The 17,170-nt window shown below is 44.4% G+C and overlaps 1 protein-coding gene across 11 annotated transcripts in view; it reads left to right on the top strand.

Annotated features, from left to right (window-relative positions):
- The window catches only part of celsr1a (cadherin EGF LAG seven-pass G-type receptor 1a), a 54,625-nt gene that overhangs the window by 32,499 nt on the left and 4,956 nt on the right, over positions 1–17,170 (top strand). For 4 of the 11 annotated variants that reach the window (XM_061667773.1, XM_061667772.1, XM_061667774.1 and 1 more), the window contains exons 7-32: positions 583–663; positions 5,144–5,301; positions 6,453–6,616; positions 6,697–6,822; positions 8,150–8,316; positions 8,407–8,592; positions 8,665–8,778; positions 8,933–9,107; positions 9,182–9,323; positions 9,911–10,031; positions 10,159–10,342; positions 11,052–11,153; positions 11,721–11,833; positions 11,911–12,120; positions 12,204–12,387; positions 12,473–12,616; positions 12,680–12,863; positions 13,053–13,220; positions 13,311–13,437; positions 13,527–13,727; positions 14,783–14,957; positions 15,068–15,180; positions 15,295–15,374; positions 15,568–15,694; positions 16,492–16,617; positions 16,688–16,821. In XM_061667773.1, coding sequence (XP_061523757.1) covers positions 583–663; positions 5,144–5,301; positions 6,453–6,616; positions 6,697–6,822; positions 8,150–8,316; positions 8,407–8,592; positions 8,665–8,778; positions 8,933–9,107; positions 9,182–9,323; positions 9,911–10,031; positions 10,159–10,342; positions 11,052–11,153; positions 11,721–11,833; positions 11,911–12,120; positions 12,204–12,387; positions 12,473–12,616; positions 12,680–12,863; positions 13,053–13,220; positions 13,311–13,437; positions 13,527–13,727; positions 14,783–14,957; positions 15,068–15,180; positions 15,295–15,374; positions 15,568–15,694; positions 16,492–16,617; positions 16,688–16,821 — 3,806 coding nt within the window. The remainder of the gene's footprint in view (positions 1–582; positions 664–5,143; positions 5,302–6,452; positions 6,617–6,696; positions 6,823–8,149; positions 8,317–8,406; positions 8,593–8,664; positions 8,779–8,932; positions 9,108–9,181; positions 9,324–9,910; positions 10,032–10,158; positions 10,343–11,051; positions 11,154–11,720; positions 11,834–11,910; positions 12,121–12,203; positions 12,388–12,472; positions 12,617–12,679; positions 12,864–13,052; positions 13,221–13,310; positions 13,438–13,526; positions 13,728–14,782; positions 14,958–15,067; positions 15,181–15,294; positions 15,375–15,567; positions 15,695–16,491; positions 16,618–16,687; positions 16,822–17,170) is intronic. The other 7 variants (XM_061667781.1, XM_061667775.1, XM_061667776.1 and 4 more) reach the window with 4 other exon arrangements.

Below are 17,170 nucleotides of genomic sequence, written 5' to 3' on the forward strand. Positions count from 1 at the left end.
TCCTGAAATAGAAGCCTCGTGTCGCTTTGATTTGTGCGAATGGTGAGTTTTTAGCATGTTAAAAGGCTCAGTGATGGTAAACAATACGTGCGTGCAACAATGGGGCCCAGTTAACTGTATCGTTACTGTATCGTTACTGTGTGCTGTTGCATTTAGGAGACATTTGGCCTTTCTGTAGCTGACAGCAGTGTTCTGTGATGACCAGTTGTGCGTCAACATGCAGTTTAATCACAGTGTTGATCGTCGGGCATGTATTAAACAAAGTGGTGCAGTGTTGTAGCATTGAAGAGTTGAGGTTTCCTTGGTAACAGCACTGGCCACAAGGACAAGAGTATTCCTTATTTGGTGGTTTGATATCCTGGTGACACAGTCCCACTTTATAAGTTGCACAAAAACTATAAATACAAGCTGTGTGTATGTTAGGAGGCGAGGCGATGACATCACGCAGGAGTTAAGTTCTGTTTAAGGGCTTTTATGAGATGTTTGGTAGTTGTTTTGTGCATGTTAGTGTGTTTTTTGAAGGAGAGTCATCCAAGATAAACACACAGGTCTATCTAATGCAGTGTCTCTCTCTTGCCCCAGGAAGGGGGGAGTCTGGTGGACTCCAGCGGGCTTCTGCGGCTCCCGCTCTATACTGCCTGGTTGGAGCTCCTGCAGAAGGAGGTAACCACTGGCCTCTTGCCTAGTCCACTGGTGCTGTTTATTAAATTTTTTTTTCACCCCCTCCTCCTGATGACTCGCTTGTCATAGAGGGCGATGTAGTTGCTGCCGTTGGTATTGTTTTCCTGGTTTAAAGGTTGTTCTGGGCTTTTTGTATAATGCCACTTCTCTCTCGTGCTTGTTTTTACTTTGTAGTGACACTTATCCATTTTATAACCATTCCATCTCTATTTATAATCTCTGGCACGAGCCTTATCAAGGCCACTTGTACGGTAGTCAAACATAAACCGATTGTGAATATCCGTAATGGCATTATCTTACAATTTACAGTGTCTTAAAACTTTGCAGATAACGATGGAGATTGTTGTTATAATCAGTGTCGTCTCATAGTTGATGACTATGTAAATCAATCTTGAACAAGAGATTTATTTTCCAAGAAAACCGATCTTGATGTGAAGAGGATTTGTCAGAGAGCACCAGTGGTCCCTGGACTCACAGTTTGTAAAGTCATGTAATGACTTTTCTCCATCGCTTCCATTGGGGATACAGTTACTTTTACCTCAGTTTTACGCCATGCGAGAATTTCTTTCGCTGCTTTGAAAGCCACCGGCCGACAATGGCCGCCGTCCATCCGTTACGCCGACGGACAGAAGCAACGAGCGACTGAACGCGGACGGCGGTAACGTATAGGCTTGAACGCGGGACATTGTAGCCCTTTGTGCGTGTGAATAATTCACACTTCTAGGTTTACACAGCCACGGGGGCAGGTGAGGTAATGTGGACATGAGTCTGTTGCTCAAGGTGTGACACGCTAACCTGTGTGTGTGAAGGCGCCCTTGCACACACGGGAGACAGATGAAATGACTTGGGGAAAGATGACATGCATACCAGGGTTCTATTTCATTCGAGGGAATGCTTACATTTGAATGTTCAACGCTAGAAAAGTTGGATAAAGCCTTCCAGTGCGAGGAACCGTTTTTGGTTACAAAAGCCCAAAGCCTTACGAAAGGGAATAGAACCTTGTCACTTCTCCTTGCCAATTACCTGTATTTTTCTATTTACTGTAATGAACAAGCTGAATCATGAACTACAATCATTTTCTTGTGTTGAAATTTTAGCTTAATGAGTGGATAAAACTTTGTCATCCTGAAAAGAATAATAATTAAATAAAAAAAACCTTAACAATTCCAATTCTTTATTATATAACAGAATTATTGTCAATTTATAAGGGAAATTAACAAATGAGTAAATCTTATGATGCAATTAACCTACTACAACAGGTTCAATTGCAATACAAAATTCTTTCAAGTAATTTGTGTAACTTGAATTCCATTACAACAAGCTGGAAATGTTTTGACTTGAGTTCGTTGTCACATTTCTGTGGGGCCAATTATGTATTACTCGTGCACTCACTGTAGTTGTCTCGCCGTGCTGCACTATTTGCATATACTGGCCACTCGTGCCAGAGTAGCATCTGCTCCATTTGCACACCGATTGAGGAGTATCTGCAACATTTGCACAACCAACATTGTCCCAGATGATCGCACTACTCGTCACTTTAAACCGCATACACTCCTTGAAGTCTCAGCGCCCCTTGCACAATGCTCATTGCACCGGACTATTGCAATATTAGTCATTCGAACTGCTCGAAGTGCGAGAGGACTCTGCATCTTTTTGCACAATTGTTTTTTGTCAATGTCTTTATGTGCCCAAAGTGTTCTCTAAATTGACTGTCTGTTGTACTAGAGCGGCTCCAACTACCGGAGACAAATTCCTCGTGTGTTTTGGACATACTTGGCAAATAAAGATGATTCTGATTCTGATTCTGAAAACGTAAAACATATTTTAAAAATTACACAATAAAATGCAAATACGTAATATTCATTTGTTGATGAATATTGAATTTTAAACATCTGTAAGGGTGTGAAAAAAAGCCTGTTTTATTCTGAAAAGTGCTTAAATTATACTGAACGAGCGCTTAAAACTTATTTTCCTTCAGTTTGTCTCCCCTTTTTTGTTTATCTCATAATACAGTTATTGTCAATTTATAATACTCTACTGCAATAGAATAAATTGCAATTAGAACTATATTTCATGTAATTTTGTTAATGCAACCTCAAACCTTTTATTCACTAAAATATAAATTACTCATATCAAAATATATTCAATAAAATGCATTTGATGCAAAAATGATGTTTCAATATTAATAAGTTTGGTTGAACGCTCACAACTGAAAGGTTGTTTAAAAGGAAACAATTTCATCTTCGAAAGTGCTTGAGTTTTACTTCTGGAAAAGGTGTTTAACCCAAACACACGCGCGTGCGCGCGCACACACTTGCACGGGCCTTAGATAGAACATGGAGTGTGTGTATCTTCCAAGAGTCCACCGAACAATGGCATTTCCTACGGCCGGCCCAAATCAAATAAAAGTCTGCGCGGCCGTCTTCCTTTATTATCAGACTGGAGCGGGTGGTCGTCTGCAGCGCGGCCCCCTCGCTTCCTTCCTCGCACGCAAACACACTCGCTCACTCAACAAACACACACATCCTTCTCCGGAACAAGTACTCCCTCCATCCATCTCCACACATTTTCCCAGCTTGTTATTCCCTAATTTTGATGGTTATTTGACAAGACTGTGGAAATGTTTTACATTAGACTCAATTTGTGGTGGTGTTCTGTTTTTTTTTTTTTTTTTTTTTATAAATAAAACCCTGCCTCGGGCGAATTGGTGAAGTCATCATGTTGACAGGAAGCTGATAATGATAGAGGTGTCAAAGTGTGTGTGTATGTACATGCATGGAGGTGGGATTTGGCCCCTAGTATGTTGTGATATCATTCTGGCGTGCAGCACCCCCTGCCCCCACTTGTCTTTTGTGGCTAGCTGCGGGGATCAAGTGCGTCGCCATGGCTGCGGCAAGCCTATCGCCCCTGGAGACGACACCTTAGAGAGAGGGAATCTTCAACTGCCCACATTTGGCTGGAGGGTAAATAGGAGAGTCTCACGAGAGGTCCCACAATGTGGCCAAGTGCACTTTGTTACGGGACGGGGGGGTCAAAAAGAAGCCTGAAACTATATACAGTGTACTATGTAGAGCAAAGGTTGTCAAACAAACTCTCGACAGTAGCGTAGTCGTAGGCCTAAGTTTTAAATGCTAATGTTTGTACTGTCCATTGAAATGAATGGAAAGGCCATGAAGCCGTTCCAGGCTTGTTTTTAAAAGGGAAAATTGCACGCTACAATATTTACTTCATAAAAGACCTAATAAAAAGAGTGTAAAGAATTAAGCAGTTTGTGCATTTAAAAAAAAAAAACATCCAGATTGTGGTGCACCATTTTGTTTACTTCCCTCCCTCCTCCCTCTTTTTCCTCTTGTCTTCATCTCATCTGCTTCTTGCTTCAGTGAGCTCACAAGGGATGCTGAGATCCTAATCACTGACATGACATGTTCCTCTGCAGGTGGTCAGACGGGCACTTGAAAAGCCCCCCACCCCTTTTTTTCCCACTCTCATTTGTCTTCATTTTGACTGGTTTATTTGCACTTGATGGCACCCACAAATGTCTTTGTGGAAAATTATTTTTTGGTCGGGGAAAAAAAAAAACAAGGGTGTTGGTAACTTTTATCTTTCATGCTCTCATTTCCAGGCCTGCCCTTTTGTCTTTTTTTTAAATGTTCCTCTTTTTCCCCCTCCTTCTTTGTTTATGGCACCGAGTGCATCTCATTCCTCTCATCCCATACATGTTGGAGACATGCCGCTCACTTTTTTTTTTTGTCAGTCTACTGTATCATCGCACATTGGCAAATCCTGGTTATGCACGTTGATTACTGGAAACATTGTAGCTTTGAAACTCTGCTCCCAAGCCCACTGTTCTTCATGAACTTTTCACGTTTGATATTATCTTAAAAAAAATTACAAATGAAGGGATTTCGTAGCTTGATTTTCTAAGCTGATCCACATTTTCGCAGATCAACATTAGCTGATCCCGGGTTGCGGTATTAACCTAGTTTAACTGGAAGGTGTGAGCGAGCTGAAAGGCAACAATGGGCCTTTTTTAATTTTTTATTTTGTACCGTCATAAGCAAAAGAGAAGCCGGCGTACTTCTGCTTTTGAGGCACGTGAAGTCAGCTAAGAATTTGTAAAGTGGCAAGTTCTTCCATGAAGCATGAGGAATCTTAACAAAATCCTCTGTTGAATTGGCACTCGGTTAGGCAACCGATGGGACTCATTTGGAGTGCTATAGTACAGTGTTGTCCAACCTTAATCGCGCCAAGGCACACATTTTAAAGGAAAACAAAACAAAAAAAAACTCACGGCACCCCGCCAATCAAAAATGTCACCAAAAGTACAAGTACTGAAACACTGATGATCTCGATTACATTTTCTCACAAATGTTCTTACTCTGTGTGGAATTTGGGCTTGTTTCTCTTAACTAGTGGAAAACCATTTCACTTACTCTTGAGTTAAAAAAAGATTTATTTCCAGCCAAACATCGGGCGGCTGGGGATACCCCACGGACCCTCCGGGGAGAAAGTGGCGGTGGTTGCCGTGGACGACTGCGACATCTCCATGGCGATCCGCTTCGGGAAGCAGATTGGGAACTACTCGTGTGCAGCCCAGGGAACACAGACAGGACAAAAGAAGTAACAACAAATGCGTAACACACAAACACTTTCTACTATGTTGTACATGCGACTCTTGTGGTGAATTGCAACAGCCACCAAATGCGTAAAAAAATATTATTTGTTTCTGCTTATTAGAGTTGGCTAAAGTACTCACACTCGTGTAAAAAAAAGACTTAAAATTAGAAATACTGATTCAACTCATTCATGAAAGTAAACAAGTACAGACTGAAGTAAAAATAAATGTTTATTTTTTCTTTATAATTCCCATTTGGATAACTTGACAAAGTGGGGGGAAAAAAATATCTGGACACAAAATAACAGAAAAAAAACACGTTTCTATAGCTTTGCCAAGGGTGTGATAACAATTTACACCTAACCCCTATGTTTTTTTTTTTTCAGTTAGTAATGGAGAATTTTTTTTTGGTATGGTAGAAATTTGTGGTTTGTAGGCTGGCACAAGGCGCATAACATTCGTCATAAATAGTTCATGGAGCCGACAACATCAAACAATTCTAAATAGGGCCATGGATTAGGAAATATATTGCTTTTCCTGCTGCGTCGTCGTCGATAATGCTCAATGATTCACGTCATTCCATGTTTGTCCCTTTTTTTTTTTTCCCCCCCAGCTAAAAAAATCCCCAAGACTGCAGTCCATCTAGCAAGATCTGAACCTCGGTCACCTTTGCTGTAACAAAGCCTATTTTGACAGAGCAGTAGGAAATGGAGATATGTGTTCTGAACAGTAGGTCGTAAAAGTAAAATGTCGTCAGCAGAATAAGAAAATGAAGGACAGACAACTGAAAACTCAACGAACGTAAATACTTCCTAACTTCCCACCGCTGCCTGAGTCAATCTTGACCTGAGAATGCCCTTTTTATGCAAACATTTCCTGCATTCAGGGGTTAAGGCCGACTTTGTGCATTATTGTGTCACATTAAATCTCTCACAAGTCGTCACCGTTTGATGTTTTATAAGCAGCCCCTCCCTTGCTTGACCCACGATGCCCGATCTGACTCTTGTTGCTGTGATGCTAGCAGCTTAGCCTTGTGACAGGCTTAAGGGCTTTACCTCACTTGCCTTTTTATTGGGAAGAAAATGTCCTTTTTGTGAGGAGGGCAAAATGCAACGGAAGTTTCTCATGATTTGATTTTTTTCGGCATCATCTTCAGGTCTCTGGATTTGACCGGGCCGCTGTTGCTCGGCGGCGTCCCCAACCTGCCCGAGGACTTCCCGGTGCGAAACCGAGACTTTGTGGGCTGCATGAGGAACCTGAGCATCGACAGCACGCCCATCGACATGGCTAGCTACATCGCCGACAACGGCACCACAGCGGGTAGGTCAAATTTCATTTTCAACTACACGCGCATAAATGCTATTTAACGCTCACATTTTGATTGGACGTTAACTTGTTAGGGTGCCCTGCAAAGAGAAACTTCTGCACACCTAGTGTGTGTCAGAATGGAGGGGTGTGCGTCAGCAAGTGGAACACGTACAGCTGCGACTGCCCCACTGGGTATGGCGGCAAGAACTGCGAACAAGGTGAGGAAAATAATTCAACAGATGGATTTAATTAGTCAGAGTTTCAAAAATGATTGACTGCTTATTCAATAATTTGGGGGGTTAAAAAAAATATATATTTACAGTGGGCATCAATTTCTTCGTGGATTTTCACTTTTTGGAGTCCGACATAGTCCCTATCCTGTTGAGTTGACTAATATAACAGTAAATATTCATTTAATGCATTTGAATCTCAGCATTTTTCCTTTCTAAGTGTGTCTCAAATGCAAATGTGCAGGCTTCAGCTTGCATCTCCGTGTGCACCAGTGTGTTTATATACAGTAGGTGTGTGGGTGTCTGTAGGACTTCCAGGAAGTAGTGTGTGTGTGCGTGCGTGTGTTTGGGAGATCAGGTTGGGATTAGGGGGCACCGCCTCCTCTGACTCACTGTGACTCATGCCGCAGTCACAACAGTTTAGCAGAGAAACTGATGACCACGCAGAAAAGAAATTGACAAAACTCACAGCGTTTGAGATTTTCATGCAGACTTCACTTATGTATTATTATTGACACATTGTGAGTGGCCTTGACTAGGGTTTCTCAAACCTTTTAGGTCCAGGGACACCTAACAGAAGAATTTTTCCCAGGGACCCCCCTCATAATCTTGACTCCAATTAAATCAGACTACCACGTGTAACCCCAAATGCCATAGGAATTAAAATGTGTCCTATTTTTGAGAAGATAAGTTGTAAAGGGGCCACCACATTCATATTTTTCGAGAAAAAAAACTCCAATATTCTGAGAATATAAATACATATTTTGTAATTCTATGAGAATAAAGCTCTATTTTTAATCATTGAAATTTGAAGATGTTCATAATACAGTGTTATGATAGCAGGATCAACGTTTGAGGGAAGGAACACACTTTATTCTCATAATATTATAACTTTTATCCCGGAAAAGAATCTGAATTTTTCATTGGCCCAAAGGGAGAAGTCATTGATTAAGTATGTTTGTTTTATTGGCTCGCTGTTCCCATATGAAGCTATAACATTTTCTTGCAAATTATTTTGCCGTTGTCCAAGTTATAGCTCACAGACTCCAGTTTGAGAACCACTGGCCTTGACAGCAGGCCACTGTGACGCTCCGCAAATGGTCCGTGACTGGTGTCGCGTTACAACACTGAGGCAGCCCTGCTCGTTACCTGAAGCGCTGCGGTTGCATGTTATGCCGTCTTATACACTAAAACCCTTGTAACACCCGCCACCAGGAACAAATACGCTCTTTGTGCTGTAATTGCAGTGTGCACGTGTGAATATTTAAGCTCAAGTCCAACCAATATAGTTTAATTTCCCCAACATTCCCAACAGTGATGCCGTCGCCTCAGTTCTTCGACGGCAAGGCGCTGGTGTCGTGGAGCGAGCCCGACGTCACCATCGCGATCCCCTGGTTCATGGGCCTCATGTTCCGCACGCGGCAACCGGCTGGAACTTTGATGCAGGCCAATGCCGCCCCCTCGTCCACCATCAGCCTCATGGTGAGCGACAGCGTGCAGCAGAACCCGCAATTCGACGTTTATTTCTTTTTTTTGTTTGTTTTGTTTTTGTTGTTCTTTCAATTTCCACAGGTGAGTGAGCAACAGGTGCGAATGGAGGTATTGCTAAGTGACCAGTTGGTGGCGTCACTGAGCTTTCCGCAAGTTCGGGTCAACGACGGGGAGTGGCACCACCTGCTGGTAGAGCTGAGAAGCGAGAAAGACGGCAAGGGCATCAAATACGTGGCCGCCGTGTCCCTGGACCACGGCATGTACAAGGTATCATTTGAATCACAGGCAATTGTGCCGCGAAGTGTGTTTGTGTCTTTTAATTGTTGATTTCCGAAGCAGAGGTCAGTGGTGATTGGCAACGACCTGCCCGGTTTGAAGCTCCAAACTCTTCATGTCGGAGGTTTGCCTGGGGAAGGCAACCACGTCAGGAAAGGATTTGTTGGCTGCATACAGGTCAGTACAGTTTGTCACAGTATTTTTTGGGATTGTTTGTGGAAAAAAATTCAATAATATCGGTTAATCTCCCAACCCAACATGAGCATAAATAATGAGAGGATGCTGAGAGGGTGACATCGTGGTCCTCTCCGTTTCCGCTTTTGTGTCTCAGGGTGTTCGCATGGGCGAGACGTCCACCGACGTGGCCAACGTGATCATGTCTCGTGGCCTGAAGGTCCGCGTGGAGGAGGGCTGCGACCTGGCCGATCCGTGCGACGCCACCATCTGCCCCGAGAACAGCCACTGCAGCGACGACTGGAGCGCACACACGTGCGTCTGCGACCCAGGTACCAAACCCCGACACCGCCCCGAATATAATATCAATATTATGGCCCCAGCTCATTGACACTTTGTCTTCAAGGCTATTTCGGTAAAGAGTGCGTCGACGCCTGTCAGCTCAACCCGTGCGAGCATGTTTCCACCTGTGCTCGCAAGCCCAGTTCCTCCCATGGCTATACTTGTGAGTGTGGTCACAACTACTACGGACAGTACTGCGAAAACAAGTAAGTCCTTCTGTGAAACTTTCTTTTCTTTACAAAGGTTTTATTCTTGCAACAGTGTCTCTTATAAAGTGGCTTAGTCTTAAAATGCATTCTCATCTTCTTTATTTTGCAATACCGTCACTGGCATTCAGCGCAATAATCTAATAAATACCTAAGAACACTTCAAAATTAGACACCCATAATTGAGAGGCGTCATGCATCACTTCCTGTCTGAGGCGGGTTGTTGGTTCCCCCCGTCACGCTTGACTATTCCTCCAAAGGTGTTTCGTCTCCGTGTGCCCGCTTACCGCCTCTCCTCACGTTCACCAGTGCAGAACTACAGATCGCATCAATCTTAGCAGAGAATGTTTGTTTATTTGAGCTGTCGAGTCACACTGGAGAAGAAAAGTTTGGAGGAAGTTTATTGTAAATACATCTAACACATGAGGAGCAATCTGATTTTCTACAAGCTGGTAATTTAGTAGCCCTAAACGTCGCTTGCAAGATGAGTTAACCTTTTCTGATGGAATGATTGCAAAATTGTGTGGAATTGTAAAAAAACAAAAAAAAAACAAAAAAAGTAAAATACACTTTGTGTGTGAAACCAGGGTTGAGAAGCCATGTGCTCGAGGTTGGTGGGGCAGTCCCATGTGCGGACCCTGCCGGTGCGACACAAGCAAGGGTTTTCATAACGACTGCAACAAGACGACGGGGGAGTGTCGCTGCAAGGTACGATCAACAGCAACAGTAAGGAACAGTTATTCGTTCTGGTTTCGTCGTTGCGTTGGCGTCACTGACGGTGCTTCTGTCAACGGGCTCCATTCTGATGGGCAACTCTCTCGACCGATTCCTGCAGGATAACCACTACCGCCCGGAAGGGGACGACACCTGCTTACCGTGTGACTGCTTCTCTGTCGGCTCCGAGTTTCGAACCTGTGACCCCGTCACCGGGCAGTGCCCCTGCAAGGGCGGCGTCATCGGCCGCCAGTGCAACCGCTGTGACAACCCCTTCGCTGAAGTCACACCCAACGGATGCGAAGGTAAGTAATTCGAAAACATCTTGATAATGTAGACATTCACATCGAATAGAAAGCATTTATTCTCATTGAACGGTGCAAATACAACGGAATTGAGGTATAACTCTTACTTTGTGTTTACGAAATACTCAATAAATAACAAATGATTTTTGTATTTCGTATAGTTAGTCCCGTTCAGTTTAAGGGTTGAAAGTGCATCGGCGACTGTGGCTGTCTTTGCCCACAAGCGAGGGCATTACGGTACCTTCATTGCGCCGTTTGTTTTCCCACTTCATTCGTGCGGCAGCATATCTGAACCTTCACATATATGTTGACTTAGTTGAAATATGTTGGCCACGGAGTGCAAAATGAAAACTGTCGTTCAAGTTTGTCCGAGTTCAGCCTGTTTGAATCGGCGGTGTCAAAACAAAGAAACAAATGGTGTCGCTCGCATCTGCCGGTGCTGCGGTTGAGCTAACTTTCTGCCTTTGTCGCCGACCAGTCAAGCAGAAGAGGCGGGCTTGCCGTTTGCGCTCTTTTGGCAGTGGGAGAGCGCACGCACAATACAGTAGCGCTGAATAGAAGACAGAAGAGGAATGCCAATGGCGCTCAGTGTTTGACCTCATAGAACGTGCTCAGACTTTGAATTGGTGGTGGATCCATAGGTCATTTGGACATTTTTGTGCTCATGTCACATCCACAGCAGGGACTGACTCAACCTTTCCTTCCACAGTGGTGTACGAAGGCTGCCCCAAAGCCTTTGACGCCGGCATTTGGTGGCCTAAGACCCAGTTCGGACGCCCGGCTGCCATGAACTGTCCCAAAGGATCTGTTGGTGAGTGACGTTCAAGGGCGTATGGAACATGGAGCGAGTACGTGCACACTTAAACTGACGCCTAGTTTCAGGGCTCTGTTATTGGCCAGGTTCTGGCTGTCACTAAAGGTCGCTGGCATTGATAGGTGAACAAAAAATACATTATTTGTAGGAAATAAATAATAATTTTCAGTCCAATTCGGAGGCGTGATGATCTCTCACAGTGGTGGGGAATCACTGCCTTAACGACACCATCGCCACGGCAACCCCTATGATGTCACTCCAGACTCATTGGGGAGTTTTGCAACTTTGTTCCCTGACCTTAAGCCTTTTATTCTTCTGCAACAGCATTGAATTACAACAAGGACACTTTGCATGTCAATGAAGCTGCAGTGTATCCTTGTTCAAGTGGCAGCGTCGCTTTTTACGGACTACATTGAATGCATCATGGCATATTCAAACGAACCAAAAAAGTGTGTATGCAATTAGATCACGGAATTTGCTCAAATGTCCAATTAGGTTGTGGCCCGTAAGTATTTTCGCACTTAATTTAATGAGGCTATAAATTTTTTAACAATCTGTTTTTAGGTACTGCCATTCGCCACTGTAGTGACGATAAAGGCTGGTTGTCGCCCGAGCTTTTTAACTGCACCACCGCCTCCTTCGCTCAGCTCACGAAACTGGTGATTACTTCCCAAAATGTAGAATTATTACTCTAAAAAAAAAAAATATCCATCCTCACCCTCCTGCTATTTAAAAATAACTTCTCCCCTCCTAGAACGAAGAGCTACGTCAAAACAGCTCCAGGATGGACGGCGAGCACTCCAAGACCATCGTCCGCTTGCTCCACGGCGCCACCAGCGACACCGGGAGCTACTACGGCAGCGACGTGAGGACGGCTGCCCAGCTGCTGAACCACGTGCTGCGTTACGAGAGCCGGCAGGTGGGATTCGACCTCACTGCTACCAGGGACGCGGAATTCAACGAGGTAGGAAAGATGATCACTTCGCTAACACGTACAGTAGTAATAAACTATAGTCAATTGAACCCTCACTTGAACATTTGTTCTAGAATTTGATTCGAGCCGGAAGCGCCATACTTGACCCGGACACTAAAGCACACTGGGAGCAAATCCAGAAGACAGAGGGCGGCACTGCCCACCTGCTTCGGAATTTTGAGGATTATGCAAACGCTCTTGCGCGAAACGTGAGGAAAACCTACCTGAAACCCTTCACCATTGTTACAGACAACATGAGTGAGTAACATGACGCGCGATATGATGTTATGACACCGTACACTTTTGTCCATGGTTGCATCATTCTTTCCCTTGCCTTCTCCAGTATTATCCGTGGACTACCTGGATGTGTCGGACCCCCGGAAAGCGACATTTCCCCACTTCCAGGACATCGAGAAGGAATATCCACAAGCGCTTGGGTCTTCGGTGCATTTCCCTCACTTCAACCTGCTGGGTCAATGGCACAAAGGTAAAAAAAAAAAAAAACCCTCATCGTTTCTTCTTCACCTACGTATGTACTTGTCTAAATCAGCGGAGCCCACTACAACGCCTGCGGCCCAGACCGACACCATCCCGGTGGAGGGTCACACGGCGTCTGACAGGACCCGTCGCCATCTTGAGCCACCTGTCCATCTGCCGGTTGCCGTGGTGATAGTGTACAAATCACTGGGGAGGCTGCTCCCGGAAAGATTTGACCCAGATCGCAGAAGTCTGAGGTAGATAGAATTGGTATCGTTTCACCTTATGTGGATAAAATGAGCCCTGTGATTGGCTGGCAACCAGTCCAGGGTGTGCCCCACCTCTCACCCAGTCACTAGACCATGACCCTAATAAGGAAAAGCTATATGAAAATGAATTAAAGGATGGTTAAAGTGAGGTGATTCCCTTATGTGTCGTCTTTGCAGGGTCCCTAACCGTCCGGTGATCAACACAGCAATCCTGAGCGCCACGGTACACAGCGAGGGTCCCCCAATTCCGTTGATCCTGGACCCTCCCATCACGCTGGAGTACTCGCTGCTGGAGACGGAGGAGAGGACCAAGCCCGTCTGCGTCTTCTGGAACCACTCCATTGCGTGCGTTTGACCTGACGAGCGCACAAAAAAATCATTTCTGCAATTTCCGCTTTCAGCATCATTGATGTGTGGATATGTGGGTGTGTTTAGGATCGGTGGGACAGGTGGTTGGTCCTCCAAAGGCTGCGAGGTGCTTGAGAGGAACAACAGCCACATTAGCTGTCAGTGTAATCACATGACCAGCTTCGCCGTACTCATGGACATGTCCAAGAGAGAGGTGCGAATGTCACGTTTGAATATTAATCCAATATTCTATTGCCTTTTCCTGGTTTTACATTGACTTCTCTCTTCCCACTCTTCTCACAGTACGGCGATGTCCTCCCCTTGAAGATCGTCACCTACGCCACAGTCTCCGTCTCCCTGTTCCTGCTCTTGCTCACCTTGATCCTGCTGTGCCTGCTGCGCCGACTGCGCTCCAACCTGCATGTCATCCACAGGAACCTGGTGGCGGCGCTCTTCTTTTCCGAACTCGTCTTCCTGCTTGGCATTAATCAGACGGACAATCCGGTGAGAACAAATCTCTATTTTAGTTTATTTGTACCTAATGTTGTGGCCTACGAATTCATATCTGTACTTTCTGCAAATAAGGGACAAATTGGACGCATCTACATCATTGTTGATAGTAGAGAGCTAACTAATTTTTTTTGCAATGGTCCACTTCAGTCATGTTCAGCCGCGTCTGTCGGTACATACATACACCTTATTCCTTGAATAATACGCCTTTTATTCTAAAGGAACCCCCTTTTAGAGAGTTCCCAAGACAAATAATGTCCTCGTAACAGCTTAGAAACATTTACAGTATGCACACACACACACACACACACACACACAGTGGGATCATAAGATGTGGGAATACTTTGAAGTCTGCACGCGCACACACAAACGCAATCACTCACACACACACTTCCCTGAATGGAGACGTGCTCCGACTGGTACCTGTCTCAAGAAGCCGGCCTCATAGCTGTAGACCCTGAGGCAAGCTTTATAATTTAACCTGATAAATCTCTCCCATGTCTTTTTTTCTCTTTTTTTTTGTTGGACACTTTGCATGTCTCTGGGAGGCATTAGAGCAGGATTTAAATGTGCTTTTAGTCTACCCTGGCGGAGATAAGACCTCTTTATACCTCCAGAGGGTGGGTAATGGGTCATTGTTTGCTTTCTGTAATTTCTCATCTGCATACAGCGCTTGTAACCATTAATGAAGCTCCCTAGTTTCATACAAGAACATTTGGAGTGGCAGGTTTTGAAGCTAAACAGGTGAGCCTTTGTGCGTGCGTGTGCGTGCGTGTGTGTGTGTGTGTGTGTGTGTGTGTGTAGACCACCTGGAGAATGATTTATCAAGCTGCCAAAGTAGTTTCTCAGTCTCTCTGATCTCCCCCGCTATAAATCCAGATATTGCGACTGTTCCTTGACAAAGTGCATTCCTCCTTTCCAACATCAGAAATTAACGTAATGGAAAGAGGGATGGAGGAATGTGGGGATAGTTTTGTGCATTTACTTTGAATTATTTGCTCTTTATTTCTTTTTCTTCTTTTTGTTTTTAAAAATCCTCTCCGTTGTAGTTCGTGTGTACGGTCATAGCCATCCTCCTGCACTACTTCTACATGTGCACCTTCGCGTGGATGTTCGTGGAGGGCCTGCACATCTACCGCATGCTGACCGAGCTGCGCAACATCAACCACGGTCACATGAGGTTCTACTACGCTATGGGCTGGGGCATCCCGGCTATCATCACTGGTAAAAAGATTTTTACCACTTTTTGTGTGTGTGTGTGAGCTTTACCAAGTTTCCTGGACTCTAATTAGTTAAATTCTTCATGTATCCACGTCTGTTTCCTTGTGTTTTAGGCTTGGCCGTCGGACTGGACCCTCAAGGTTACGGCAACCCCGATTTCTGTTGGCTGTCCATGCATGACACGCTCATTTGGAGCTTCGCGGGTCCCATATTTGTCGTTGTTTTGGTATGTTTTTGCCCTGAAATAGTTAACACCGCAAAGCATCGGCACAGAATTACGTATTGTTTTTTTTTTTTTTTTTTTTTTTTTTTTTGATGTTGTTGTTTTTTTCCTCCATAGGTGAACATAGTGATCTTTATCTTGGCTGCGAAGGCTTCCTGTGGTCGCAGGCAAAAGGCAGTTGAGAAGTCAGGCGCTATGTAAGCATCTATAGTCCACACATGTACAAATATGACGTTTACATTATAGGATAGCATAATTAGGGCTGTGCAATATGGCCTTAAAATAAAACCATTTTTTTTGGTTTGTTTGTTTTTTTTCCCCACAAATTCGATTTCCGATTTTGGTCAATAAGTCCTTTGCTGTGAATTTTGCTGCGTTGTGCTTCCTCAGCCCAGCACTTCGTATGGCCTTCCTCCTGCTGCTGCTCATCAGCGCCACCTGGCTGCTGGGCCTGATGGCCGTCAACAGCGACGTGCTTACCTTCCACTACCTGTTCGCCGGCTTCAGCTGTCTGCAGGTGAGTCCCTATAGCCACTAAACTATGGGCCGGAGAAGGTTTTGTGCCATTTGATGCCAGTTAATCATAATTGCGTAAAGTACAGTGCCCCCCACTGTTTGCGGGGGATAAGGACCAAGCATTACTGCGAATAGCGAGAATCTACAAGTAATTGATGGACCCTTAAAAAGGTTTATCATTGCCCCGAGATATGGCAGTAAAGTGCAATTGTTTTTCTATTAGACATGGCTATGGCTTTACTAAATGAAGCTTCTGTCTTCACTTCAACCTATTCCTTGACGCCATTACAATACTTTGATATTAGTCATGACTTTGGCCTGAGCATGAACGCAGCGAATAAGTGAGTTTTTCAGTGGATAATGGAGGACAGGTTCCAAAACATTCATTAATGCTGAACCGGGAATATGGGGGCCCTCATTGTACCCCTGAATATAATAGGAATTGAAAAGTTACCTATTTTCATTGAAAGAGTTGTCTTGTTTCGACATAGAAATTCAAACATTTCGGACCAAAAAAATATGGTGGTTTTACAGGATTCAATTAGTTTTTTGGGGGGAAGGAAAAAAAACAATATTTTGACAAGAACAAAGTAAAGATTAAAGATAAGGATTAAAAGTCTGAATCTCATGAGAATAGAGTTGTATTTTTAAAGCTGAAGTCATAATATTAAAAGTCCAACGTTGTTCTTGTAAGATTACATCTGTTATTCTGGAAAAGATGCCACGAGCTCGGAAAAAAATAGGACATTGTTCTCTCAAGAAAAATACAGCTTGAATTCCCTTTTGCTTAATTCACAGGGCGTCTTCATCTTCTTCTTCCACATCGTCTTCAACAAAGACGTGAGGAAGCATCTCAAGAGCGTCATCATGGGGAAGAAGAACCTCCCAGAGGAGACGGGCACCACGCGGACCTCTTTGCTCACAGTGAGGGACCGCTCGCATTTTAGCCCATTTCCTTTCCGCTTTTTAGCTGACGCGACGTCGTCGTTCGCAGCGCTCCCTCAACTGCAACAACACGGACGACGGCCACGTGTACCGCGCGGCTGTGGGCGAGTCCACCGTCTCGCTGGACAGCACGCTCAGGTCAGCAAAGAGCCGCAGCAGCTACCTGGCTTACGCAATCAGGAGGTACGGCACGCTCGCTGACCGCATGGCCGCTTCTCCCACCCTTGTGTGCATGTGTGTTATTATCTGGACAGCCAACAATGCATGGCTCACACTCACTAACACAACACAAGCGCACCCTTTTGTGCATATACTCTGATGGGCCGAATATCCATAACATTTTGCGAGTCGTGTACATAGATACATTTATGCTCCCCCCGTTAGTTATTGTAAAGCATCATTTGATTAGATTTTTCTATTATTATTAAGTGTACAGTAAATCTGCTTGCATGGCTTTTTGCAACACGCATACAAGATATTTTTTATTATGTGTTGTACTGCATATCATTTGTACTATATTCTTTGTTTGTTA

Source organism: Phycodurus eques, chromosome 22 (genome assembly GCF_024500275.1).
Source record: "Phycodurus eques isolate BA_2022a chromosome 22, UOR_Pequ_1.1, whole genome shotgun sequence".
NCBI classification, from domain to species: Eukaryota; Metazoa; Chordata; class Actinopteri; order Syngnathiformes; family Syngnathidae; genus Phycodurus; species Phycodurus eques.